At 36.3% G+C, this 27,880-nt stretch overlaps 1 protein-coding gene across 1 annotated transcript; it reads right to left on the reverse strand.

Moving 5' to 3' along the window:
• Positions 1–1,362: 1,362 nt before the first annotated feature.
• On the reverse strand, positions 1,363–27,819 carry LOC149425600 (sodium-coupled monocarboxylate transporter 1-like). The gene is made up of 13 exons (XM_089650739.1): positions 27,241–27,819; positions 14,693–14,852; positions 10,589–10,654; positions 10,437–10,488; positions 9,356–9,423; positions 9,126–9,280; positions 8,400–8,540; positions 7,501–7,719; positions 7,046–7,188; positions 6,821–6,948; positions 6,422–6,618; positions 3,364–3,562; positions 1,363–2,220 (listed from the first exon to the last, which is right to left on the reverse strand). The coding sequence occupies exons 1-13, from the start codon at positions 27,456–27,458 to the stop codon at positions 2,149–2,151; spliced, it is 1,818 nt and encodes a 605-aa protein (XP_089506865.1). The 5' UTR covers positions 27,459–27,819; the 3' UTR covers positions 1,363–2,148.
• Between the last annotated feature and the right edge of the window lie 61 nt (positions 27,820–27,880).

A 27,880-nucleotide genomic window follows, 5' to 3' on the forward strand; every position in this document is an offset into this window, starting at 1 on the left:
ATTTATAAAGATGATGATTTTACATTTGAATAAATTATAATTACTGAACCATTAACATGTGTGCCGATGCTAAATTTTCATTGTGTGCTAGCTTATTCTATTTTTGTAATAACTTACTTGTCTTTAGCAAAATGATGTTTTTGTAAATTATACTATCTTACCATTTTAATTATAGTGTTTACATATTTTTTTATAAAAAATAGTATGTAATTTACAAATTAGACAAATCCTCAGAATAGCTACATAAATTCAGAGAAATGATTTTTTGGTCATGTCTATCGGCTATTGTGGCACATGAAAGATCAAATCGGTCACCATCTTGAAACTGAAACCGGAACGTAACAAACAAATTTATCCCAAACCATCATGAATTCCCAAATTGTCGAGTTTTACTAAGCTCAGTCAATGAATAAATATTAAATATATTATGTAATATTTTCTTTTTGATGAGCGTGAACTTTTCAAAATTAGTAGATGGGAATTGAAATGATACAATAACTGGAAGGAACCATTAATGTACTGTTATATTATTATGTGTTATCAGTTTCCCTCACACATAAACTTATACAGAGCAGTATAATGATCAACTGTTAATAAACATGAAACAATAACAACTCATTAAAACTTCTTTAAAATTCAAATAATATAAATGCTGTCATATTTTAGCCGTATAAACTAATATACAATATTAGCTGGATGTTACTTACAATTAGAAGTGTTTGTGGTCCTAGTTAGCTGCCAAGTAAATAACACGGAAGCAAAGTGTCGTGTGATTCCAACTAATGAGCCGTTTCTCCCACTAGTGGTACAGGTGGTGGTGGTGGTAGTGTATGCTGTAAGCTATAAGCCAGAGGGCCCACTATCACTGGTAGGTATGTGATCACCTGTCACCTGCTGGGAAGCCTTGCAACTACCAAAGCTCACTTACAGGGATGAGAGTTCATTTTATTTTCCCCTATAAACCAGTAGTTCTGTGTAATAATAATAATAATATTTGGCTAATTTATATAGCGCCGTTTTCGTGAATAATCACCTCAAGGGCGCTGTACAAATATATTTCTTAAATAGTTAATACTGACTTAAAACTAGTGACTTATATCTAGTGACTTACAGTAGACCTTTCGTCTACTGTAACCTATGTACTTAATTAATAAACACCACTCATCTTTACTGACTATTAAAATGGCCACCATCTTGAACCGGAACTAGAACTTAACAACCAAATTTACAGACAGATGAAAAGCCAAATAGTCAAGTAGAAACATCACTTCGCTACGCTCAGTCAATTAAAAATATTTTTAAAAATGCATTTTGTTATTGTATAAAATCAAATTTAATAAAAAAATGAATTTTTAGTGCGTATTATGTAATTTCCAGAATGAATTTTTGAAAGTATATTGTGTTGTATTAGAAAGAAGGCAGGTATATTTGGAATTCCTGTTTTACCAAGTGTTTTAGAAGAATGAAAAGCATTACAAATGATTAGTAACAGATCCTGTCTCAGCCAGCCTGCCAGGGAGCCAATGCGCTGATAATACCTAACACCCAATGCAGCGCCTTTGAGGTTTTTTACTGGCGCCAGGCGTCCTTCAGCTCAGTAAGTAAGAGTTTGTCTGAAGTGAAATCAGAAACTATAAATGCTGTTAATTTATAAATTGTTGGCCCTAAATCTGTAGATCTCGGCCTAAGAACTATGAAATCTCAGTGGTCTGAGTTGGGTATTTAAAGTAAATATAGCTCCCATAAGATGAGTGGGATTGAACCCTGCTTATTTGGATCTGTGTCAGTCATTTTACTCTTCTACCAAACTATGGAAAAGGCCTTTTGGACATCCCTAATAATAATCAAATTGGATTATAACATAACAGTATTGTGACATTCCTCCCCTAAACTTCTTTGTATTCTCTTAGACATTTATTATGTAGGCCATGCGGTACATGCTAAAGCAAATCAGTAGGTGCGTAATTAGCAAAAACCAACATTCTACTTTCAACAATAATTATTATTTTTCGACAAAACAATTGTAAAGTAAACAGTCGATAACAATAAGATACTAATGAAGAAATGGTATATGTAGTGGGCTCCTTCATTACAATTACATGATTGATAAGACAGTTATTATTTGGCATTCTTGTGTTCTTGGGTAACTCAAACCACTTGTTTTTCCAACGGTTCAGAAGCAGAATCACTCGACAAGGAACATAATTCAATCTTGTGTTTCTGGAAAAAGAGGGATGAAATACATTATAATATCCATTTCGGTTTCCTCTGTCCTCTAAAAATATTTATTGATTTAAAGAAAATTCAATCGAAGATCAACTAATGAAAATTTGGTATGAGAATTTTACAGTTATTTTCTGAATAAAAACATCGACGAAGGATTGTAGTATTTATTATTTTATGGATGATTGCGAAGCATCAGATCTACATAGTTATCTAGTGGTTCAAGTCTTAATGCTTTGTCAAATATGTGTGAATGTGCTACTTGCATCCATTTTTGATTGATTTAGGAAAATTCTTGTGCATAGATTAATTATTGTACAGGGTTTTCCAATAAGAGGTGTTATTTTGATATCGTAAAAGATCAATGGTTTCGTTGCTTGTGTGGCACGTAGCGCCGTCTTGTTGAAAGTAAACGTTGTCCAGATCAATACCATCCGATTCCGGCCATAAAAAATCATTAATCATCTCTCGATAGCGCAATCCATTCACCGTAACTGTTGCTCCAGCCTCGTTTTCGGAAAAGTAAGGTCCAATGACTCCGCCGGACCATAAACCGCACCAAACAGTCACACGTTGAGGATAGAGAGGCTTGTCAACAATAACTCTCTCTCTTGAAGCGTGTATCTTTCCATTTTTATTAATGGCATAGTTTCTACTTGCCAAATGTCAAAAAATGACAGCTTCAAAGTAACATCTAGCGAAATAGCGGGCTATTCAAAATAACACCTCTTATTGGAAAACCTTGCATAAAGGTAACGTTTTAAAAAAAACATTTATGTGTATATTTTACAATTTTCTTTTTTTTATGTGACGCCTCACATGAGCGCCCCTGTCTGTAACCTTTAAAAAAATATAAATTTAAGAAAATTTTGTTTTTGGCTCTTGATGTTGGTACGATACGATGATATGAAAATAGCCCGATGTGTTGCGCTCTCTATATACTCCTCCACACAATTTTTATATTTATTATAACACATCTGACATTTTAAAAATGTGAATGAAATTAAGATTTAGTTTGCACGTGAAAGTATACACTGATCTTCGATAATCATTTGATTGTTTTCCACAATCTTAAACCCTTCGATAGTTGGTTAAAATATGCTAATTAAAACAAAATTGGAGAGTAATAAATTGGCTTACCCTTTTCAATATCCCGGAAAAAGATTTAGGACTAGGTTTATAAAATCTCCTCAAAAATGGCGCCAGGACAGTCGTGTCTATGTCATCGGTGTGCACAGGTTGCCACACCAGGCTCACCGTTAGTGCCACTGCCATTGATATGGCCGAACCCAATAATGTATACCACAAGTATGACAGTCGGTAGAGCATGAAAACCTCACTGAAATTACCAAAAAATATACAAGTTTTACACGAAATATTGTAAATAATATATTGGGATATTTTAGGTCTATTGTAAACTAGACGATACCGTGACGCGTGTCTAAAAGCGTGTGTCATCAATTGTAATTTTACTTGGTGATTGAGCTCAGCATCACGCTAGCTAAGTATCAATTATGGCCACCTCCAAAGAGTACTTTATTAGATATTCGCAAAAAACTGATGTTTTTTCAAACTATCGTATATTGTTTGAAGCCCCTTTGGATTTTTTTGGTAAGTTTTGAAAGTAATGTAATTTAGACATTTCAATAAAGAATAAATTGCCAGTCTTAGTTAAAAATGTGATTTTTGTCTGTTTTGACTAATTTTGATAATAATAGTCTGTATTGACTATTATTTTACTTGTACTAAAACAGGAATAAAAAAAAATGGAGTACCACAGGGGACTGTGCTTGGCCCAATTCTCTTTCTAATATACATAAACGATTTATGTGATGTTATGATCCCTCGTAAAATTGTATCTTACGATGATGATACAGCAGTAATAAAAGGAAAATCCTGGTCTGAAACTTTTTTGAAGGCAACAAAATGTATTACATATGTCTCACCATCTCTAAAAAGTAATAGACTCTTCTTAAACTATGATAAAAAATTTCATAAAATATTCACCATATATTACACTAAACACTTATAACTTCACTATACACTATTGTAAACACTTTTTATACAAACCGCTTAGACAAAATGTAATCTTGTTTTTTTTATATGCCCACAGTTTGTTTATTTCTAGGTACAATAATATAATAACTTAAATATATTACCCACGCACAGGCTGCGCCATAGTGGGTTCCCATTATTCGTATTGATTTATATAATATTGTATGTAATTAATGTAAAAATTGGGAAAAATAAAGGAATTAATAAAAATAAATATATATATATATACAGTCGATAGAAATAATATGTCGAAAACATTTGCTTATGTGGCGATTTTAATTGTTTGATGGAAACCGTAGTAAGGTATTTTCACTTTTTTTTATTCTCGAAAAACTAACGATAGTGGAGGCATTCCAATTTTATTTTTATATCTGCCATAGGTCAGCCCAAGTGGTCCGTTACGTTTGGTGACATAGCAGGGGAGCCCTGGTTAGCGGGCTGGGATTTGTCGTGTCGTGTGTTGGCGGCGGATGCGTCTGCCCACCAACTGCGTGGCGGGCCGGATCGGGAGAGACTGGTTGAGGGAGGCGTTTTGACCTCTCAGCCGGACTCTCTCGACTTATACCGCAGTTGGAGAAATGGATTCATAGGTCCGTCACCCTTAGACACACTGACCCCTAGACCTAGACCCTACCCACCCCTCATGCCTTATCTTTCTCAGAACTTCCTCTCCTTTCTTTCCTTAATAACATCCTCCTCACAGCATCCTGTTAGATGAAATAAGCCCCGGGGGAATTCTTTTCCTTAGGGCCTCTTGGGTGGAGCTAATGTAAAATATGGCATTGTTGACTGACACGTTTCTTGACTATCAAGTTTGTTGACTCATCGACCAACATTCGCGACAGCCGTCTTACTAGCCATTAGCGTTGTCAACCGTGTACAAATGTTGGGCGCGCGTTTGGCGTGTATCCCGACTACGCACCGGTTCCGAAGGGATCAATGACGCTACCTAGTTCCTTATATATACGATCAATGACGCTAGTTCCTTATTATAAGGCTTGTACAGGGTCAGCAGTAAAGTTGTGTACTATTAAAGTATCTGCGGGCCCTGTACAGTACGCCCAGCTTCTGAGAGGCCAACTTTACTCTGGCTTCGATGGAGCCCCCGTACCTGAGCTGGTCACTTATAGTTACACCAAGCATATCAATGGAAGGCCTGTTCGGAAGATTGCTTCCGTTGAAGGAGACTAGATTATCATTTGGATCCCTTTTAGACGTAATCAGACAGGATTGGGTCTTTGAAACATTAAATTCGACGAGATTATTTTTACCCCAGGAGGAAACACTCTCGAGATAACCGTCCATTCTCTGCTTCAAAGCCCTCCGAGCCGTTGGAGTTTGCTGAGGATGCTGTTTGAAGAGTCTTTTTGAGGAGAGAAAGGAATGAACATGGGTTTGAAGAGACCCAGGTTGTAGGAGGAAGGAAACACAGAGGCCGGAAGTTGGTGAAAGTACCCCATTCCAGGGAAAACTTTCAAAGTGAGCACAATATCTGAATGCTCTATGCTTGACCAGACGTCTGAAGTTCTGCCGTCATCGGAAAACACGCCGCTAGCCACCAAAGTCAAAATGGCTAATAATCAGCTAATTAGGATACTATTTTACTTACTACATCAATATTTACTACTTTAAGGCGTGGGGCGAGGGGGTTTTAAGCGGATTAAAATAGCAACTAAAAATCATAAATTTTAGGTAGGTACCTACTTTTATTTAAGATGGTTAAAATTGCTAAAATGAAATCAAGTGGAATTCTTCCATAAAGCCAACATATTACGAATGTAGGTAACATTGCAGGTACTGGTCGAACCGTGTGTACAATCCAATAAAAACTATTACTATACACAAGCGCAGACTAGTGAAAAATCACGGGATAGAATGGGGACAGTCTGAATTCTCGACAAATCAGTTACAAATTTTGAAAATGGCGGTTAAAATAATTTTCTGTCAAAAATATTATATTATAGGTAGGAACTTTATCGCTTGTTTGAATTCTCCAAACAAACACTACCAATTTGGAAAATGACACTTAAATTCAATGCAAACGTTTAAGAGTTCATTGAACCGGGGTTACAGACAGACATGGGTATTTTTAATTACTTTCCATAATATTATGAATTTAGAAATAAAAATGACTAGTACTTACTCAGTATGCTGTATATCCATAGTGTTATTTGGCAGGATTATGTGCATTTTGGAGTTGGGTGCGAAAGTGTATTTACAGTCGTCTGTACTGACAGGTTTCTCAGGAAAGGTCAGGTCCCCTCGGGCGATGGCGGCCTGAGCGCTCAAACAAACCCAACCCATTGCAACGAGTCCCGTCACTCCGCCTATCAGAGCACCCTGTACATTAAATACCAATCATTAACAAGATAACTCAAACTTCAATTAGTTCAAAGTTAAGTTCTTGGTGAAAAAATACAAATGAAACGTTCATAACTCCAGAGCTCACAGCTTGATTTTGTACTTCATACTCAAGACTTTTGAGAGGCACTTTTTCGAAATACTTAATATCTTTATATACTTAATATTAAAAAAATAATACCTTTGCGTGAACTCTTGGTAAAAATAAGCCCATCGCGAATATTCCCAAGGAAGCTCCGTTTGTAACAGCGTTCAAACTCATGGTCAACTGCAAAACAGTCCCCAACTTTTCTACCACAAACACCAAACCTAAAATATTAAATTAAAAACAACAATTACTAACTTTGTTTATCAAATACTAACCATTTCTTTATCATTCTAAAAATTAAATAATATTTTTACTAACATAGACATATTACCCCGAGAATCAACACAACGGCTTTGATTAGAGTGTTAGTTTGTTTTTCTGAGAGGGGTTTCTTTGCAAATGGCTTATAGAAGTCTTCCAATACTACAGCAGCCATTGAATTCAGACCCGTAGACAGCGAGCTGCAATTAAAATATTATTTATTAAGTCTAAAAATATGGGCATTTATCATGACATACATATACGAAGGCATAATATATTAGTTGTCGCAAGGTTGGCGAGATGTGAATCTACGAGGCAATTAGTATTTTCTCGGGAGTAACGCAAGAGTCTTTTCACAGACCTGTCCTATTGACAAATAAATTAAATAAGATTATAGCAGATTAAGAGAGATATGAATTCAAATATTTTTTAAATTGATAACTCTAAATAATATTTCCATCTTGCTAAAAAAGCCGCATTCATTAATCCATATAAATACCTTTATAAATTACCTCAACGCGGCACTAAAAACGCCCGCTACGAACAAGCCTGGCAACCCCGGCAGTTCTCCCAAGACGTCCATCACATAGAGGGGCAGGAGTTGGTCCTTGGCCCGCGCTAACTGGGTTGTTAGGGGATCGCAGGTATGGTAGCTTGCGTAAATCAGCAGCCCACAGTAGCTGCAGATGCCTAGCAAACTCACGACACCGACGATGAACAGCAAGACGGCTCTGGAAAAAATGCTTACCAAGTCCTTTTAAAATTTTAAAGAGTCCTATTACAGGTTCGCTGCCAACTCCGCCAATAATTTCAGAAATGGTAAAAGTTCCAACCCCATGGCTCGACCAAATTACAAATTATAGATTTAAAAATAATGCTCTGATTGTGATTATCTCTCTCCCAAGATTTCCATTATACAAAGCCAAAAGTGAACGTGTAGGTAATTGAAATAAATTTTGAATTGTAATGAAAAAAAAATAGAAACTAAGTAAGTGATTAATTTATTTAGTGGTTTGAGATTTGTAAGCAGGATATTACACATAAAGGGTGATAAGGAACATACTTGACTTACTTTAACCAGTGATTACTGACGATATTTGGAGTAAAAATGTAAATAAACTTTTGGTCTCCGGTGACTTTTTGACGTTTTTTTCCCACAAAAACATAGAAAATCAATAGGAATTGGGCAGCTAGAGTTTGGGCGGTTATTCGGCAGAGTGACAAGTGCCGACTGGTGGAAGAACCTTTTTAAAATATTGATTTTTGGAAAAAAATATCGAAAATGGAAAAAAACCACCCTGTATATGTGGGTATATTGATATATTTTTTCAACAATCATGTACAAAACTTGTTTAATAATATATGGTGCAAACATAAATGTAGTGGTAATATCGTCCCTCATTTGACCTACTTTTGAGCTGCAGCCAGGTTTGGCAGAGCCATGTAGCGCTGCACCATCGTCTGGCTCACTGCATTCGACACCAGCCAGTAGAAACAGCCTCCAATCACCAGCGCCCATATCGTGTGCCGCGACAGGGGATCTAGGTCCCAACTGGAAATAGGCGGTATATAAGTATCGGTGTTAGAAGGTTCCAACCGATGATACTTACGGGAATTCTGCAAGTATCATCGGTTGTGTAGGTACCTTACGTTGCTCGGGGTTATGGATGGTGTGAAGTTACACACCGATAGATATTGTTAAAAAACTTTACTTTATCGACCTTAATTCAACTCCGTCTCTTATTATAGTGCAGATATAATGCGTCATTACAAACAAACATCGAAAAAGTATGCTGTATTCTTATACATTTATCTTTATAGCTTATTTAGGTTTATCTTTAAACCTGTAATTTTGATTTTCTAAAGAAACATGGGATTTTAACTTTACTACCCGACTTCGTCAGAGACCTTAGAAAAAATGAAAAACAAATGGAGTCCTTTATTTTTTGATAAATCAATTAAATACTCTGCAGCTCATTTATGGAAACATTAAAAAATATATATAAAGGTGTGCAAATTTCACGACAGCCAATCGTATTAGATTTTTGATCTTCCAGATATCACACATAGATTTGCTGGTTTATAGATGATATTTGACAATCTTGTAAACATACTATAAATCTTACAGTTTACGTACTTGGGTGGTTCGATTCTGCCGCTCTCTACATTCCTATCCCAAACTACGGATATTCCCCCAATGTCCATCGTTCCTTTGATTGCTACAATCATCATAGCACCAAACATCACGATGGTTTGGATCACATCTGTCCATACAACTGCCTGCAGCCCTCCCTAGAATTAATATGTCAATGAAGAACACTTTATTTATTACTGCCGCAAACAAAAATACTTCTCATATAAACTTACCACACAGGTATAGAAAATACAAACTACACACACAACTGGTGTTATGATGTGCACATTTATTCCGGTCACTGAAATGAAAATAAAACTCGATTACAACATTAATTAAGTATTTGTAATTGTAATTGTAAAGCTAACACTAACAGTATGAACACGTTTGAAATAATTTATGATAAGAAGCGATGGAATCAAATTTCTTAATCATTTTCATACCGTTCCTACTTTGTAGAGGTGTCGGTTCGACGTCGACCCGATTTGACAATACTCCCTATTAGGCGTCCCTATCTAGCTACTTCCTAGTGGTGTCGGTTCGTCAAAGACCCGTCGCTTCGACAATACTCCCAATAGGAGTCCCCATCTAGCTACTTCCTAGTTGTGCCGGTTCAACGTCCACCCATCGCTTCGGCAAAACTCCATATTAGGCGTCCCTATCTAGCTACTTCCGAGTGGTATCGGTTTGACGTCGACCCGTCGCGTCCACAATACTCCGTATTAGGCGTCCCTATCTAGCTACTTCCTAGTGGTGTCGGTTCATCAAAGACCCGTCGCTTCGACAATACTCCCAATAGGAGTCCCCATCTAGCTACTTCCTAGTTGTGCCGGTTCAACGTCCACCCATCGCTTCGGCAAAACTCCATATTAGGCGTCCCTATCTAGCTACTTCCGAGTGATATCGGTTTGACGTCGACCCGTCGCCTCCACAATACTCCGTATTAGGCGTCCCTATCTAGCTACTTCCTAGTGGTGTCGGTTCAATGTCGACCCATCGCTTCGGCAAAACTCCATATTAGGCGTCTCTATCTAGCTACTTTCTAGATTTATCGCTTCGACAGTACATTAGGCGTCCCTATCTAGTGCTTTTTGGTGATTTCAGTCCATTGCAGAGCCGATTTCTTTTTCTGGGTTCTGGGGCATCCATCTAAAATGAAATTGCTTATAAATGTTTTGATTGTCGTTATACTGGACTCCTGAGCACTAATGCAAGCCACCTCATCTGGGATTTCGACATTCGGTTTGGTTTCCTTATCATTTAGAATTTAGATGAATAATGACCACGAAATGATAACATCATATTGGTTATTACCTTGGTTAAACGCTAAAGCAGGTACATATATGACAATAGGCAGCCAGGTAATCTGCAAATAGGGGCAAAATTATTTAAAATATAAATAAAATACACGCTTATAAAATAATTTCAATGTAAAACAATAATATTTAAAATGCATTAAAACTTACAAGACTTATTGTGAACAGAACTGATCCAAATAGGCGCATAGTTTTATTGAATCTTCTTTCTAAATACTGTAAAACATAATTTTTAATGTTATATATATAAAATATAAAAATTAAAGCACTCGCTGTTATTTATTAAAAAAACATATTTTTTGTGAACTCATAACAATTTCAAGTGAACTTGTACTATATTTTGCCTATATACAGGAGCCATATTATGATTTATTTATTAATTAACTCCCTTTTTCGGGGCTTTTACATATGTATTTATTCATTAACAACATTTTATATTTGTTTAAAGATAAATTGAATTGTTTCCCTCCATTAGTATTCTGGGCATATGGTAGTTAGTCCCATTAATAATATCAATAATAATTATTATCTCTCAATAGATATTATTATGAAGTTTGATACTTCAATAATTTTAATTTTTAGATAATGTTAAGAGACGTTCCTGACTTGCTTATTTAGAGTAAAGAATGAAGATTTGGTTATCTGGTGATTTTTTAATATATTTTTTCACCAAAAAACGTTACAAATTTGAAGGATTTGGACAGTTAGGATTCGGATAGGGGTTGGGCAATTACTAGGCTGTGTGACCAGTGACGAAAATGACTGTGAAATATTACTAGGCTGAGTGAACAGTGACAACATGACTGTGAAAGATTACTAGGCTGAGTGACCAGTAACGACATGACTGTGAAATATTACTAGGCTGAGTGACCAGTAACGACATGACTGTGAAAGATTACTAGACTGAGTGACCAGTGACGACACGATTGTGAAAGATTACTAGGCTGAGTGACCCAGTGACGAAAATGACTGTGAAAGATTACTAGGCTCAGTGACCCAGTGACGAAAATGACTGTGAAAGATTACCAGTGATGAAAATGATTGAGAAATATTACTAAAAAAAATTAACAATTGAAAATACTCAAATCTCATTCAAAAAGCATCCGGACAAAGTACTCAAATACATAATCGAAAGTTTAATGTGGGACACAATTAGCAAAGAAAATCAAACAACATTTAAAACAAACAGTATTTTACCAGAAGAAAATGAAAATATGAACAAGAAAAAAGAACTACAGTTAACTGAAGTGACAGCACTGAAATCAGAAACGTAATTGCAACCCTTGATGCCAATAAAACATCGGGAAACGATATGATCTCAAATAAAACCATTACAAAATGAACTTACTTTCCCATTGACATACTTGGTCAATATTTCTATATCTAAAAGTGTTTTCCCTTCTTGTCTTAAAAAAACCACAGTTTTACCCATATATAAATGCAAATAAAAAATCTAAAATCTAAAGTCTCTTAAGCTCTTTTTCAAAAATATTGGAAACTTTCATGAAAAAGCAAATTCTTAATTTTCTGGAAAAGAACAAAATATAATCACCATCCCAATATGGATATCGGGAAAACAAAGTACCACTGATTCCATAGAAAATTTTACAAGAATAGCCGTAAGGAATATAGATGATGGGAAAAATGTTTGGATTTATTTGTAGATCTCCAGAAAGCTTTCGACACAATAGACCATAAAATATTATTGTCTAAGCTTAACCAAATAGGAATGACCGAAGCGACAATGAACCTTCTGACGACATATATAACAGAGCGAGAACGACAAGTACAGATTGGCAAACAAAAGAGTAAATTATTGCCATTAAACTATGGCGTCCCCCAAGGAAGCGTACTGGGACCGATTATATTTATAATCTATATAAATAATATCACCCACCTTAACATTAAAGGAAATATAATCAGTTTTGCTGATTTTTTGCTTTATATTATTTCAAGATGAAAACTGGACGGAAACATTTAATGTGGCTGAACAGGGGCTTAGTAGACTTCAAAATGTCAATTGAACTATGGAAAAATCATAAAACATAAAATAACACAATTCAAAAAGGAATCATAAAGACCATACTGAAAGTACCCATAAGAACTCCTTCGATTGAAATTTTAAATAGTTTTGATGTACCAAATGTACAAAAAATTTATGCTAAAAACATACTATTGAAAATATTCAAAAATACCGAATCCTCTACAATCAGAGGCGGTTCCTTGGTACGTGCATTTGTGCATTGCACTGCTTGTCTTCAATCTCCTCATAACAAATTACAACGACATCTGTGCCCCAGTGATCGATGTAAGAAATTCGTAATTCCCGTCAGGTCATTATTTGAGCTATCTTCTAGTAAAAAAATCCCGCGCAAGAGCAAGCGGTCGTGCATACCCCGATATGCACAGAACCAACTTTTACCATACTACTAAAACAGCATCGGGCGGTATCGAGACAGCCCGAAGTAGCCGAAACGGTGACATGAGCGAGACAGATTACACTCTTAACGTCAAATTACGTATTAGAGCAGTGCAGATACATAAGCCATCCGTGCATTATCGAAGTGCTTTGACGGCGAGTGAATTTTGCATCACTTTGATCATGCGTAATACAATGCGTTTGGAATGGATTCGCTTAGAAATACTAATGTTCAATGTTAACGCAACAACATTAACACATTGGAACTCGTTTGCGGTGAAATCAAACGGTTTCGCTATATTTCCAACGATGAATTGAGTGTCCTTTATTTTCAAGATAATTTTGTATTATTTAATCAGTTATTTTACAAATATAACTTAGAAGATAAAATGAATTGCAGTAGGTGTTCCCATTTATTAATTTGCTCCACCTAAATTACAGACTAGGTACATTTTAAAAGTGAAATGCACTGCTGGTAATTACAGTAACGGGCCGCGTCTGTCTACAATACCGCGTATTCATCAAACAAGGTCAAATCACAATGACATAAAAAATATTCCAGGTCACAAAACCACATTCGGACAAAGAAATTATATTTATTTTGCGACGAAACTTCACAGCCTCCTTCCCCCAGATATAAGCGAATAGAAAATTTGAATGATTAAAAATCAGGAATAAAAATCTGGTTGAAAGAGATTAATTAATTAATTAAGACAATTCAAAACTAAATACAAAAATTTAAGAAAAACTACAGGCCGCCTCAGAACAGGAAACCCTAGTGAGGAGGACTGTGAAAAAAATACAAAAAATATACTTATATTATACTTTAAACCTACATAATGTACAAATTTTGCTATTGATATTAATAAAAAAAAATAAAGAAATGAAATAAAAAAAATAAAAAAAATGAATAACTTTATTCCGCCTCAGCACAGATCACCCTAGTGAGAAGTGAAGAGGACTAAGAAATACAATTTACTATACATATATTAATAACTTTATTCCGCCTCAGCACAGATCACCCTAGTGAGAAGTGAAGAGGACTAAGAAATACAATTTACTATACATATATTAATAACTTTATTCCGCCTCAGCACAGATCACCCTAGTGAGAAGTGAAGAGGACTAAGAAATACAATTTACTATACATATATTAATAACTTTATTCCGCCTCAGCACAGATCACCCTAGTGAGAAGTGAAGAGGACTAAGAAATACAATTTACTATACATATATTAATAACTTTATTCCGCCTCAGCACAGATCACCCTAGTGAGAAGTGAAGAGGACTAAGAAATACAATTTACTATACATATATTAATAACTTTATTCCGCCTCAGCACAGATCACCCTAGTGAGAAGTGAAGAGGACTAAGAAATACAATTTACTATACATATATTAATAACTTTATTCCGCCTCAGCACAGATCACCCTAGTGAGAAGTGAAGAGGACTAAGAAATACAATTTACTATACATATATTAATAACTTTATTCCGCCTCAGCACAGATCACCCTAGTGAGAAGTGAAGAGGACTAAGAAATACAATTTACTATACATATATTTAATATCATATTTTTTATTTACAATTTTTAAATAGTAAAAAAAATAAATAACGTTAGTTAGGTACGTCTCTTAACGCCATATATATTAATTAAATCTTTAAATTACACTCATAATAACTTGGCATACAGAAAGTTAAAGTTTAAAAATTAAGCCATTGAAACAATAACATAAGTCATACTACGAAATGTTCCTAATTTGAAATGAACTGCATAAGTATGTACGGTTCAACAGTAGAAGTTTTGCATGGAAGTGTATTGTTTTACACGTACCTCATAAGACGAAGTAACTTGTAGCTGGTGGAATACAGGTAGAAAGACGTGGGAAAGGATGATAGCCATCAGTAGGATTCCCCCAATAATGTACATGTATTGCATACCATACACGTAAATCTCCGTCGGGGTGCCCAGTAAAGATATCCCTGAAACAAAACTGAAAACCATAACTAAGTCATAATAATTAGCTGGCGAATTAACTATTCTCACATAGTTTCATAAAAACATATAAATATTTATACATATATTATTAGCTAACTTTCACTTTAACGGTTGCAGACAGGGCGTCGCATCGGCTCGCCGCAGGTCTTGAGTCGTTTACAGTAATGCTGCGTATACATACGCGAGCCGAACTGCCGAACTGAACCTCAACTTATGGGAAAGGAACGATGCAACCGCAAATGGCGCGAAACGCCTCTTGCAGTTGCTTGGTTCCTTTCCCTAATTCGTGGCTCGATTCGCGTTTATGTTCGCATATGTATACGTACCATAACGTGTAACGGTTACTTTTGCAGCTCGCAGGTGAGTACGCGGCTTTATTGTTATCTATCTTAATCTTATTTTCAGTTAGTTTTAATTTTCCTACTTAGCTTCAACATTCCCATTTTCAGGAAAAAAAATTCTTACTGTACAAATTATTGTCAATTATTATGAAACCAACAAAATGGTGTCCTGTCTTTTATTATTAAATATTGCAATATGAAATCTGAAAATATTTGTTCAAAAAACTTCAAATTTCGTTACACCATGAGAGGTTATATTGCTTCAGCGCAATGATATAACCATGGAACTAGTATCCATACTCTTTGGATATAACCTATCCTAGCAATATAGGTTATATCCTTGCGCTGTACAGAATATGTGATACCGTAACGGTGTTCGAAAATATGACAACCCTTTTTATCCGATTATATTTTATTTCGAGTAAATTTTCCCTCAATCATGATTATACCAGATGTACAAAATACGCATTTATGCAAATTACCCAATATTAATTGACTACTTAATTATAAAATACGTGTTTTCTCCAATATTATTTCAATCTCATATTCTGTCAGTTGCTTACTCATATCAACTAGACTGCAGAGGTCGGCAAAGTGCGGCTCCGGAGCCGCATGCGGCTCTTTAGCCTCTTAAGTGCGGCTCCCGCGCAAATGTTCACGGAAAGGCGCGCAAGACGCTCCGATGGTATCGGCGGGTGACGACTGTAAGGTGCGCGGTGCGAGGGAGACTCTTCTCGCATTTCAATAAGTCTGGTTGGCGTTGGATAGCAGTCACCTCGCCAGTCGCGTTTGTCGCGCACGTGTTACAAGGGTTTTTTTTCCATCCAGCTGCACAATCTACAGGTATTTACATCATAAATTTAATATTTATTTGATATATGATAATCATTTATATTATAATGTTATTTATTTAGTGTTGGTGTCGGAAAAAAATAATATTATAATATGATAGTTATTTAGTATTGGTGACGGAAAAAAAAAAATTCTGGGATTTTTTTATAGGTCCCCTATTTCACATGGCTACCAAAAAGAAGCAAAGAAAAACGGAAGATGAAAACCGTGAATTTAGAGTTGAGTGGACCGAGACTTTCGCGTTTATTCAAAACTTAGATGGCCTTCCGACATGTCTTATTTGTAAGGAAAAATTGGCGCATAACAAGAAGTGAAATTTGGAGAGACATTTAAAAATAAACACACTTCATTTAGCAATTTCTCCTGTCGGTAATGCAAGGAAGAAAGCAGTTGAGGAACTCCAGAAGACTCAAGAGACATTAACTTCTGTATTCAACAACTGGATGCAATATTTCAGTAATGTTAATATGGCAAGTTTTGTTGTTAGTCGAGAGATTGCTAAGAGAGGGAAACCGTACACAGACGGCGAATACATTAAAAGTTGTTTTGTAAAGGCATCCGAAGAACTATTTCGGGATTTTAAGAACAAGGCAGAAATTAAAAAAAAAAATAAAGAGTTACCGTTGTCTGCCAAAACAATGAAAGATAGAACACTTCAAATGTCTTCGAATATAACCATCCAGCAAATCGAAGATCTAAAATTGGTTTAGGCTTTATCAATAGTAGTTGACGAGTCTTGTGACATAAATGATACAGCGCAAGTTTCGCTTTTTGTAAGATTTATTTCTCATACAGGTCCTAAAGAAGAACTTTTAGGATTATTGCCACTCAAAGGTCAGACGCGTAGAGAGGATATCACAAACGCTGTAATTGGATGTATGGATAAACATCGAATTTCTCTCGAAAAAATTGTGTCAATTTCAACAGACGGGGCCAAAAGTACAACCGGCCACAGAAAGGGGTTTGTTGCTCTTTTGAAAGAAAAAAATAATCACGAGATACTTGCTTACCATTGCATCATTCATCATGAAGCGCTTTGTGCGCAGACATTTCCAAAAGAAATTCGTAAAGTAATGGAATTGGTGATTACGATTGCTAACTCCATTTTAGCTAAAGCTCTTAATCATAGCCAATTCAAAGAATTTTTAGTTGAAATGGAGAGTGAGTACGGTGATCTTCTGATTCATAACAAGGTACGTTGGTTATCAAGAGGGAACGTTTTAAAGCGTTTCGAATTGCTGTTTCCAGAAATCAAAGCATTTATCCTTGAGAAGGGTGTTAACTATCCAGAACTAACAGATTATAAGTGGATTCAAAACTTTTATTTCATGTTAGACGTTACGTCTCATCTAAATAAACTTAATCATAAACTACAAGGAATAGGTAATACATCATAATTACGTAATAGTGTAATACTTAATATTAAAATACTTAACTGATTATTATAATGCTTTTATAATTGTCTCTTATTTTTTTTTAAATCGTTGTAATGTACATATTTGGCTCTTTGGCAAATAAGTTTGCCGACCTCTTTACTAGAGCAATTGGCTGTATAATATACATTTACCATATTATTTAATAATATCATTGTGTATGAACTGCACGATTTAAAGCCAATGAATTTTCATGGATTTCGCCGTTTATCCCGAGTTAACTTTTGTTGTCTTCTTAGTGTTAAAAAAAAAGAATATAACTTGTGGATGATTTATCCTTTATTAATTAATTTAAACAATACAACTTAAAATATGTAAGTACAATTTCAAAGGGAAACTATTAAGTGAACAATACGACAAGCAAGTGCTTGGATTCGATACACGGAATAGAGTGTCGTCTGGAAGCTGGAGTTGGGATTTATATAGTCCATGCTGGTGCGGTGGAGTGGGGCGTCATCTTCCTATTTTCGGGCTGCGTGTCAAAGCGTCAATGTGTCATTCCGATAATGGGGTTATTGTACCAGTGCACGTGGAACACGTGGTCTTTCTTAAATCGATCCTTTGTTTTGGGATTGCTGCGCGTGTGGCCGCGTGTTGTTTTAAGTTCATCTAAATGTTCGTTTGTTTATTAATGGTCTTCTCCAAGTAGCCGTAGAAGGGTACGTGTTGATATGTCGTTTCAGGGATTGTGATTAGAGTATATCGTCCCGGTGATTGTCCTTGTCCGGATGCAACTGCTATCCATAAACTATTAAGGTTTAATAGTTTATTTTAGGCGAGATGAAGTGCTGGTTGTAATGGGCGTGCTGCGATGTCTTCCTGTAGGTGAGGGTCGTCTTGGGTGGTTAACTCTCCCCCCCTAAAATTGAAACTCCTTCGCACTGTGAAGAGTTTATATCTTCTCCAAAGGATATATCCGATGGCCGTAATTATCAAGCAGCTGGTAAGTGTGATGTGTATAGTTCCTTCAAATCCCGTCGTGGTGGTAGGGATATCGAATTCTCTGCGTGGTTCTTGTATTTCATCTACATGTAGGATGGGTAGTTTTAGTACATGTAATTCTTCCTTTGAATATGTGATGAGTAATGTTTCTTGGTTAACGATTCTTCCCATAGTGAAGGTTTTGCCTTGTATACTGCACTCGTCATTTGTTACAAGTACAGATTTGGAAATTACTATATTTTGTTGGTGTTGAGGGCATTGTGCTCGTAATGCTGTTGGTTCGTTGCGAAACAGGTACATCATATTATCTCCAATGACATGTGTATATTCTTCTGGACATATAATCTGGCGTAGACTACAGTTTTGTTCGCTGTGGTTTTCTAGTACGGTAGTTGTGCAGTCATCAATAGAGTTGAGTTCCTTGTTGCATATGCTGAGGCTGTCTGTAATAACTTGGCACTTGTGTGCATTATACATCTGCTTTCCATCTCTCAATAATCGTCTCGGTAGGAGGTGGGGTTGGAAACATTTATTGTTAGTTTTGGAAATGATGGGAATTATTTCGTTATACATATAAACGGTGCGTTCTACTAAAGTTAGAGAGAGAATAAAGTGTAAAGTTTGTTTAACTTTAACGAATTTAACTTGCAAAAAGCGTTGAATAATATCAAAATGTTTAGAAGGTAGTTGTTCAGGATTTACATGTGAAATAGATTCCATAAATACCTTCGGTTTTATAATGCTAGGGTGGTACATTCCATGAGAGGCAAACGTGATAGCTTCCGTAATTCTAGTTATTAACTCGGTAATAGTTTCCGTCTGATAAATCAAATGTGTAATCAACAAGTCTGTTTTATCTTCATAATGGCATTTGAGACCAAAGTACCAATTGATTATGTTTTAGTTTGCCGTAATAATCCTCCAATGTTCTTGAACTCAACGAGATTCTCTTTTCATTTATATTTTGGTTAGTTTCAATTCGTTGCACTAATTTATCCAAATCATTATCATCTAAGTTTCCCGTAATTCCTTTAATTATTGAACCGAGTCCGTTTATTAGGCCTCTTTTATTCCTATTTATAACTAAATTATCAATTATCTGATTATTATGATCTATTAAATATTTCAAACGTTCTAATCCTACGTGTGGTAAGGTTACATTGTTACATTTTATAAGTTTATCGTAATTAATTCCTAGTTGTTGCGATTGTTCAATTAGTTTAGATAAATCTAGGGTATGAATGACGTGCCACTGTCCTTCGACGGCTCGTGCATTTCCCAGGGGCGCGACGATGAAGTGCTCATTGTCTGCTAATTGGCGGATCCGTAGCGCTTGCGTCATGGCCGTCAGCCTGAAACAATTTAACACTGTCTTTGTGAATTGTTGTTAGGCCTCTCAGACTTTTATATTCAAGTACATTATGTGGTAGTATTTTAGTAATAGTGAACGGTCCTTTAAATTTATTTTTATGTTTACCCCGTGCGGTAACCTTTATAAGTATCTGTTGTCCCACGGACATTTCTTGCTGCGTACGTGTTTTGTTTACTCGTTCGCGTGTTTTATTTTTTGTTTTATGCTGTAAATCATGTATCAATTTTTTGAGTTCTTTACATTGATTTGCGTGGTCGGCTACGTAGCTTTGGGTAATCACACCATTAGGTTGTGGTACTCTGTTCCCATGACAAAAGTGTACCTCGTTTGGTGTATGTTTAGTTACACCGTGTATGTTATTATTATAAGCATTCAAGGCTAAATTAATTTGGGTTTCGGATGTTACGTTCGGTATTGCCGTGCGTATTAATCTCAATATTTCTGTCAGAGTGGAGTGAAAGCGTTCTATATCAGCTTTTGATTGTGAATGACCAGTAGTAGTCACATGTGTTTTAATATTGTACGTTTCTAATAACTCTCGTGTCGTAGTGGACGTGAACGTGGTTTCACGATCTAAATGTATTTCTTTCGGTATACCGATTAACGAAAATATTTTAACAAGTATTTCACATATGGCGACATTGTTGTCGACAGTGATTAAAGTACAAGATGCCCATTTAGAGAATCTATCTACAATGGTTAAGAATTTTTGACGTCCGAAATGGTAAGTATCAATCTGCCATATTTCCATTGGACAATTGGGGGTAACGGTAGCCTCTAATGGGGCAGACTTTGGGTGTCTTTCGTATTTAGAGTTTTGACATATTATACATGTTTTTAAAAAATCTTTTATTTTGGTCCGCATGTTATTGAAATAGTGCGTCCGTTTTATTTTACTAAGTAAGGCATCTAGGCCCATATGACGTTGGTTCTCGATATGCGTCGAACGAATTACTTCTTTTTGTTCTTCTAAATTTATGGGTTCAATCTTAACATTTGTGAAACGTATTAATTTTAACGAGTTCTTATCAATATTTTTTCTATAGCATTCGCTTAAACACTCATATAGTCTATCATTATTTATAATTACTGCGTATTTATCCTTATCTAAACATGTTTTAATCAATTTTAAAAATACCGCTTCCGCATTTGCTAAAGGAATGCACCATACAAGGTCCGTACCTTTTTCTTTAGCTCTTAAACTATTCTTCTCAATATCGCTTAATTCGATAAAAATCCTATTCATACGCGGGGGTGGGTGTTCGTTACGAATTGGGATTCCACCCTCATGGTCATCCACATTGCTATGCACGGTGTCAGTGACACTCTGGGCACCCGAGGTGGCTTCTACTCGTAATGAATCGTGCTCCTCACCGTCCTCACTATAATGAATTTCGACCCTTGAAAGTGCGTCGGCTACATGATTATTACAACCTCGCTTATGTCTAATTGTATAATCATATTCTTGGAGTTTAAGTCTCCACCTAGTAAGTTTAGCATTGGGTTCTTTCAATTTGGTTAACCATACTAACGGTTGATGATCCGTTTCTATAATAAAATGTTTACCATAAATATACGGACGGAATTGCTGGAGGGACCATAGTATACCAAGCAATTCTTTTTCCGTCGTATTATACTTGGTTTCCGTTTTCGACAGTGTCCTAGAAATATAGGCAATAGGTTGAGATTTTTGGCTCAACACAGCCCCCAGAGCAATGTTACTTGCATCTGTGGTTACAGTGAATTCTTCGTTAAAGTCGGGATATTTTAATATTGGGGCATTCATCAGTAATTCTTTACATAGCCTAAATGCATTTAAAAACTTTTCGTCTTGGTTATTTATTTTTACGTTTTTTCGGGTACATTCTGTGAGTGGTTTCGTCACTCTGCTTAAATTTGGGGCGAATTTACGGTAGTAACCGATTAGTTCTAGAAAAGATTTTATATCCCTGACTGTCTTTGGTAAGGGAAATTTTCTTATAATAATAATAATAATAATAATAATGTTTATTTCAGCTGGACAGAGCGGTGTGTGCAATGCTCTGCCTGCCATAAAAGTTTACATTTAAGTTAATACATAAAAATAAAATGAATAAAGAAATAAATAAAAATAAAAATAATAAATAAAAAATCAATACATTGATGTGCACAATAGGTCTTTATGGTGGCTTCAGTGAAATTCTCCATCTCCGGTGTAGAGGCGCTCCCTGCCACTGGGCAACGGCCTGGACAAGAGTGTTGTCCGATCTCTGGTAGCGCTGCCTCGTCCCGGCTATTCTGTGGCGCATCAAGGCAGCGAACCCATGCACCCTTCCTTCGGTGAACATCTGTGAGGCGCTGCATCGCCAAATAGGGCTCTGTATGCGTGGTTGTACTGTACTCGGAGTGTGTTCATGACGCCTTGTGTGTATGTCGTCCATAGCTCGTTAGTGTAGAAGCTCATACAATATGTTTGGAAAAGTTGCTTCTTCACCGGAGGACTGCATTTGTTGAATCTCCTGGCAAGCATGTTAGCTCGCACACTCAGTACTCTTCTTTGACGTTCTATGTCTTTTTTATCATTTAGGTCATCGGTGATGACATGCCCCAAATATTTGATTTCGCTGCAAATTGTCAGGTTGGCCCCGTCGAGACGTATGGGTGGAATGACAGTGGGACCAGTATTTGCTTTAAATATCAGCAGGGATGACTTTTTAGCATTGTACATCAGCCCGTGACTATCAACGTAAGCTTCGCATATTGCCAGAAGTTTTCTCATCGCTCTTATCGATGGAGCTAGTATGACCATGTCGTCTGCATAGCTAATATTGTTCATACATACCCCGGCAATATGGCATCCGATTCTTGTTGTATTCAGTGTTTTACTAAGTTCATCCATATATACGTTGAAAAGCACTGGGGACATTGAGCCTCCTTGTCTAACGCCGCACTTTAATTTGGCTGCTTCTGATAGGCTTTCATTCCATCTGACAAAGTTTTCCTGTTGGTTGTACCATGTTCTCAATATATTGACAATTTGTGGTGGAACTTGTCGTTCGGTCAGTTTTTATAGCATCAAGTTTTGCGGGATCAGGTTGCAGTCCATCACCATTAAGAATATGGCCTAAGAATTTAATTTCTTCCTTGAAAAATTCACATTTATTGATATTTATTTTTAAATTTGCTTCCCGCAGGGCGTTGAAAACTATTTCTAAGCGCCTGAGGTGTTCTTCTTCGTCGTTGGCATATACTATAACGTCATCTAAATATACCAAACATATTTTCCCTATGTATTTACGTAATACATTATTCATCATACGCTGAAATGAAGCAGGAGCATTTTTTAATCCGAATGGCATTCTAACAAATTCGTAGTGTTGATTAGGAATAGTGAATGCTGTCTTTTCTATGTCTTGATCAGACATTTTGATCTGGTGGTACCCACTTGTCAGATCTAAAGTTGAAAAGTATTTATTACCATGTAACTGTGAAAAAATGTCTTCGATGTTTGGGAGCGGAAACTTGTCACTACGTGTCTGTTCGTTGAGTTTCCGATAGTCTATGACCATCCTCCACTTTTTTATACCCGATTGGTCGAGTTTTTTCTCGACGATGTGGACAGGGCTTGCCCAAGGCGAATCGCTTGGTCGGATGATTCCATCCTTCAGAAGTTGAGCGACTTGTCTTTCAACTTCAAGCCTCTGTTCGTACGGTAATCGATAAGCGCGTTGATACACGGGCTCTTCTTTAAGTAATTTTATTTCATGTTTTACATGAGGTGAGCAATTAACTACCAGTTCTTCAGAGAATAAATCCCTATTTTTCTCCAATAACTCATCAAGTTTACTCATATCCATTACATGGAACAACTGAACTTGTTTGGTTGGAGTTTTTAAAATATTATTTGAGTTGTTTAAAATTAATGTTGCATTCATTAATTTTAACATATCTATTCCCATTAACACATCGTAGTTATGGGAAAAGTCAAAAATATAAAAACGCATTTCAGCCTTATTATTGCCGAATACTTTTTTCCAAAATGGCGTCACGACTGTACCTCTATGGGCGGTCGTAGAGTGCGCTGTTTGTACAGTAAACTCTTCATTTATATATCTACAGTCACGAAACAATCTATTATATACATTTTTAGTCATGAATGATTTGGAGCTTCCCGTATCAATCAGAATTTTCATATTTAATGGCGCTACTATATATGGTAGGCCATTATTGATATGATTCAGGTGGATTAGGTTTCTCGGGGAGATTCTTGGTCTTCCCAAAAATCCGGCCGTTCCTGATCATTGCTGTCGGTATAGAATAGCTCCTGCGCCGTACGTCCGTTGCCGAGGTCGATGACCGGGCCTTTAGGAGGTCGGGACATTGGGGCCGTTCTCATACTGACATCACCGGCACGTGTCTGGTGCGTATTAAAATTGTTGTTGTTATTTCCGTGCCACGGGCGGTTTTGTCCGAACTTATTATTTTTTTTTAAACTTCCGATTTAGTTGTCCGGGTTAAGTCTTCCCCAAAGGAAAAACTTAACCCTTCCACTCACTTTTCCACAAATGATCAGCTAGTCAATCAACACTATGTAAGTGCATTATATAAGTAAAATAAATACAAAACAATACAAGAACAACAACACGTCAAATCACCAGATATCAAATGGGAAAAAAAATTCACCGTCTCCAGATATTTTCATATCAGAGGGTTCGGCTCGGTAGAACTTCTAACAGGGCCTATAAATCCTACTGATCCCTCAACATAAATATTTAAAAAATCTTTTGTTATCCTACATGTATTCAAAATGACCGACTTTTGCATCTTTATATATAAATTTTTTGATAGATCTAATACGCCTAAATTTTTAATTAGAGAGCTAGGTATAATGCCAGTAGCCGAAATAACGAATGGTAATATTTTTATAGTCTGAGAATGCCAAATTTTTTTTATTTCATTTCCTAAATCTGTGTATTTTCTTATTTTTTCACTAACAGATTTTTGAATATTACAGGAATTTGGAATAGCAACATCAATGATATAAGTTATTTGCGTTTGGTTATTATTATGCCACGGTTTATTATTATAATTATTGTGATTAAAATTATTATGTGGTTTGAACGAGCTTTGCGTTTGCGGAGTAAAAGGTTTATTTGATTGTTGTCCTGGCCGCATAAAATTAGATGGTCCTGCTTGTGGAAACACAAGATTTTGTTTAGACCGCTGGTGGAGCTCGCCATGGGCCTCCAACATTCTTATTTCTGTGCACAGGGCATCATAATTTTTTGTTAAGTTTGCGCATTTAATGTGCGTTGGCATGAGGTTTAATAAAGTATTTCGAGCCGTATCTTTGTATGGTTCCATCAATATGTGAGCACTAGGCCCTCCATATTGATCGGAAATTTTAATTTTAATCGAAAAGAGAATTTGGTTGATCTCATGGATCGTTGAGGAGAAATCCTTCTGACCGCGGTTGAAGTTTATCAATTCTGTTTGTAATAACGTCACAGACTTATTGTCCCCACATTCGTTTTTCAATGTTTCTAATATTGTTTCAATATTGTTATCATGATCGCTCATGAGAATTACGTGAAGTGCTTTCCCACGTAATCTTGAGATTATTTTCTCAACATTATTTGGCGTATTGCCGTTTCGAGTAATATACCCCCTAGCTGATTTTATAAATAAATTAATATCTTGGGGAGAGCCACTGTACTCCAATATCGATTCCGAGTATTGGGGAGCGGGCCTCTCATTTGGCTGTGCCATTTTAATAAATTAGAAATATACGAAGTGACTTTTAATTAGAAAAAAAAAATAGTTTTCTCTCTAACCTTTTGGATAAGGAAGGGAAGGGATCTATCGTACGTATGGGATAGACGATCAATTGAAAAATGTACTCACAGAAGTATTGATGCGATGATCTTCATTGCCTAGTTAACGAATTTGTTTGGTGTGTGGTCCTCTTCGCGTCGAGATATTAAAGAATATCTAAGAAGTCCTGGCTACGGCCAAGTTTAACAGCTTCTTCGAAATGACCCACGTACTGGGCGCCAGTTAACTTTTGTTGTCTTCTTAGTGTTAAAAAAAAAGAATATAACTTGTGGATGATTTATCCTTTATTAATTAATTTAAACAATACAACTTAAAATATGTAAGTACAATTTCAAAGGGAAACTATTAAGTGAACAATACGACAAGCAAGTGCTTGGATTCGATACACGGAATAGAGTGTCGTCTGGAAGCTGGAGTTGGGATTTATATAGTCCATGCTGGTGCGGTGGAGTGGGGCGTCATCTTCCTATTTTCGGGCTGCGTGTCAAAGCGTCAATGTGTCATTCCGATAATGGGGTTATTGTACCAGTGCACGTGGAACACGTGGTCTTTCTTAAATCGATCCTTTGTTTTGGGATTGCTGCGCGTGTGGCCGCGTGTTGTTTTAAGTTCATCTAAATGTTCGTTTGTTTATTAATGGTCTTCTCCAAGTAGCCGTAGAAGGGTACGTGTTGATATGTCGTTTCAGGGATTGTGATTAGAGTATATCGTCCCGGTGATTGTCCTTGTCCGGATGCAACTGCTATCCATAAACTATTAAGGTTTAATAGTTTATTTTAGGCGAGATGAAGTGCTGGTTGTAATGGGCGTGCTGCGATGTCTTCCTGTAGGTGAGGGTCGTCTTGGGTGGTTAACTCCCGTGATGATTATTTTCAATTAGGGTACAGTAATCAATCAGAGTGCAGTAATTTTGAAGTAAGAAGAAATCGGTTTCGGAGAATTTGAACAATTCATCAAATTTCAACGCTCATTTTCCTGTTATGCGAAAGATTTTTTCAAGTTCTGTTTTTATTTCAGTTCTGTCAAGCAACTAGCCTATAACGATATAATAACAGAACTTTAATAGAACTTTCACAGAACCCGGAAATGAACGTTGAAATGAATTATTCAAATTCTCCGAAACAACCCGTCCTTAGTATTAGTACCATCCGAATAGTGTTCGTTATTGTTGTTTTATGTCAACATGCAGTTGATAATGTTTTTTTTCTGGAATATCACATATTTCGATACATTGACTCTTCAGTATCTGTGAATAGAAATTAGTAGATTGGTACCTACCTACTTAAGTAGTGGTTATAGAATATGTTTTATGTTAGCCTGAAACACAAATATAAATTGTAAAAATCTTCAGAGAAAAAGTAAATGCCGCCGACGGGAAGTCGCACCTTCTGAAAGCCGGTCAGGTGCACGGAACCACTGTGCTACGTCGGCTTATTTGTTACATTCTTATTTGTTGTATGTTATATTTGAAAAGTAATGAAACAAAAACTTTCATTACTTTTCATGACTTTAAAAAAAATTGTATGTAAACAATTGACACCTCTTTTAATTGATTGATTGATTTTTATATCAGTAACAGATATAAAACATTGGTATCTCGAGTAATTTATAAAATAAAAAAGGGTTCACCTTGCCACCAGGGACACAGAGACCGGGAACACCTTCATATTCCTGCCCCCCATCAGGTAGTCCTCCGCGTCCTGCTTCTTCATGAACCCCCAGTAGACCCCGATCCAGGAACACATCACCAGCATCAGCACAAACACCGTGTAGTCCGCCCACCCAAACCTGCGCATCGACATCCCCAACTCGTTCACCCCTAGGAAGGTTTTAGTTTCGTTCTCCATTTGGAATTAGGAATTAATCTTGCACTGTTTTCTACACACTCCAAAACCGTAGCACAAAAACTTTACTTTCCTGTTGAAGATGTCAATCATTAAACATGCTAAGATATTGATAACTTTGTAGGTCACAAAAACTTTTTTGCTAGATTGACACAGCTGTTATCCTAGGGGACACAGGAGCACTGATTTAAATTAAATCAGTCCTTATTTATCCAACAGGATTTAGAGTATGTCTGAAGGCCGTAACCTGTCTAAGCAATGATCAAGTCAGTATGTCCTTTAATCTAAAGTGCTAGTCTCTGATTGCTTCTCGAGAAGGCTGACAATTGATTATTTGATATTTAAATTGGTCGATCCTTGACGGCGAATCAGGACATCGCTTTTCAGCGTCCGCAGAAAACTGACTTGCTGCGTTCTCAGATTAT

Source organism: Hesperophylax consimilis, chromosome 3, assembly GCF_061612785.1.
Source record: "Hesperophylax consimilis isolate HC1 chromosome 3, BYU_Hcon_1.0, whole genome shotgun sequence".
Lineage (NCBI taxonomy): Eukaryota > Metazoa > Arthropoda > Insecta > Trichoptera > Limnephilidae > Hesperophylax > Hesperophylax consimilis.

What these genes read in the sequence shown, in the direction of transcription:
- LOC149425600 (XM_089650739.1), bottom strand. Translation starts at nt 27,458, where the DNA reads ATGGAGAACGAAACTAAAACCTTCCTAGGGGTGAACGAGTTGGGGATG. An exon ending in GTTTTTAGTGCCGCGTTGAG is followed by an intron (nt 7,189 to 7,500) that starts GTAATTTATAAA and finishes TTTTAATTGCAG; the next exon opens with CTCGCTGTCTACGGGTCTGA. An exon ending in ATGGATATACAGCATACTGA is followed by an intron (nt 3,563 to 6,421) that starts GTAAGTACTAGT and finishes TGGTAATTTCAG; the next exon opens with TGAGGTTTTCATGCTCTACC.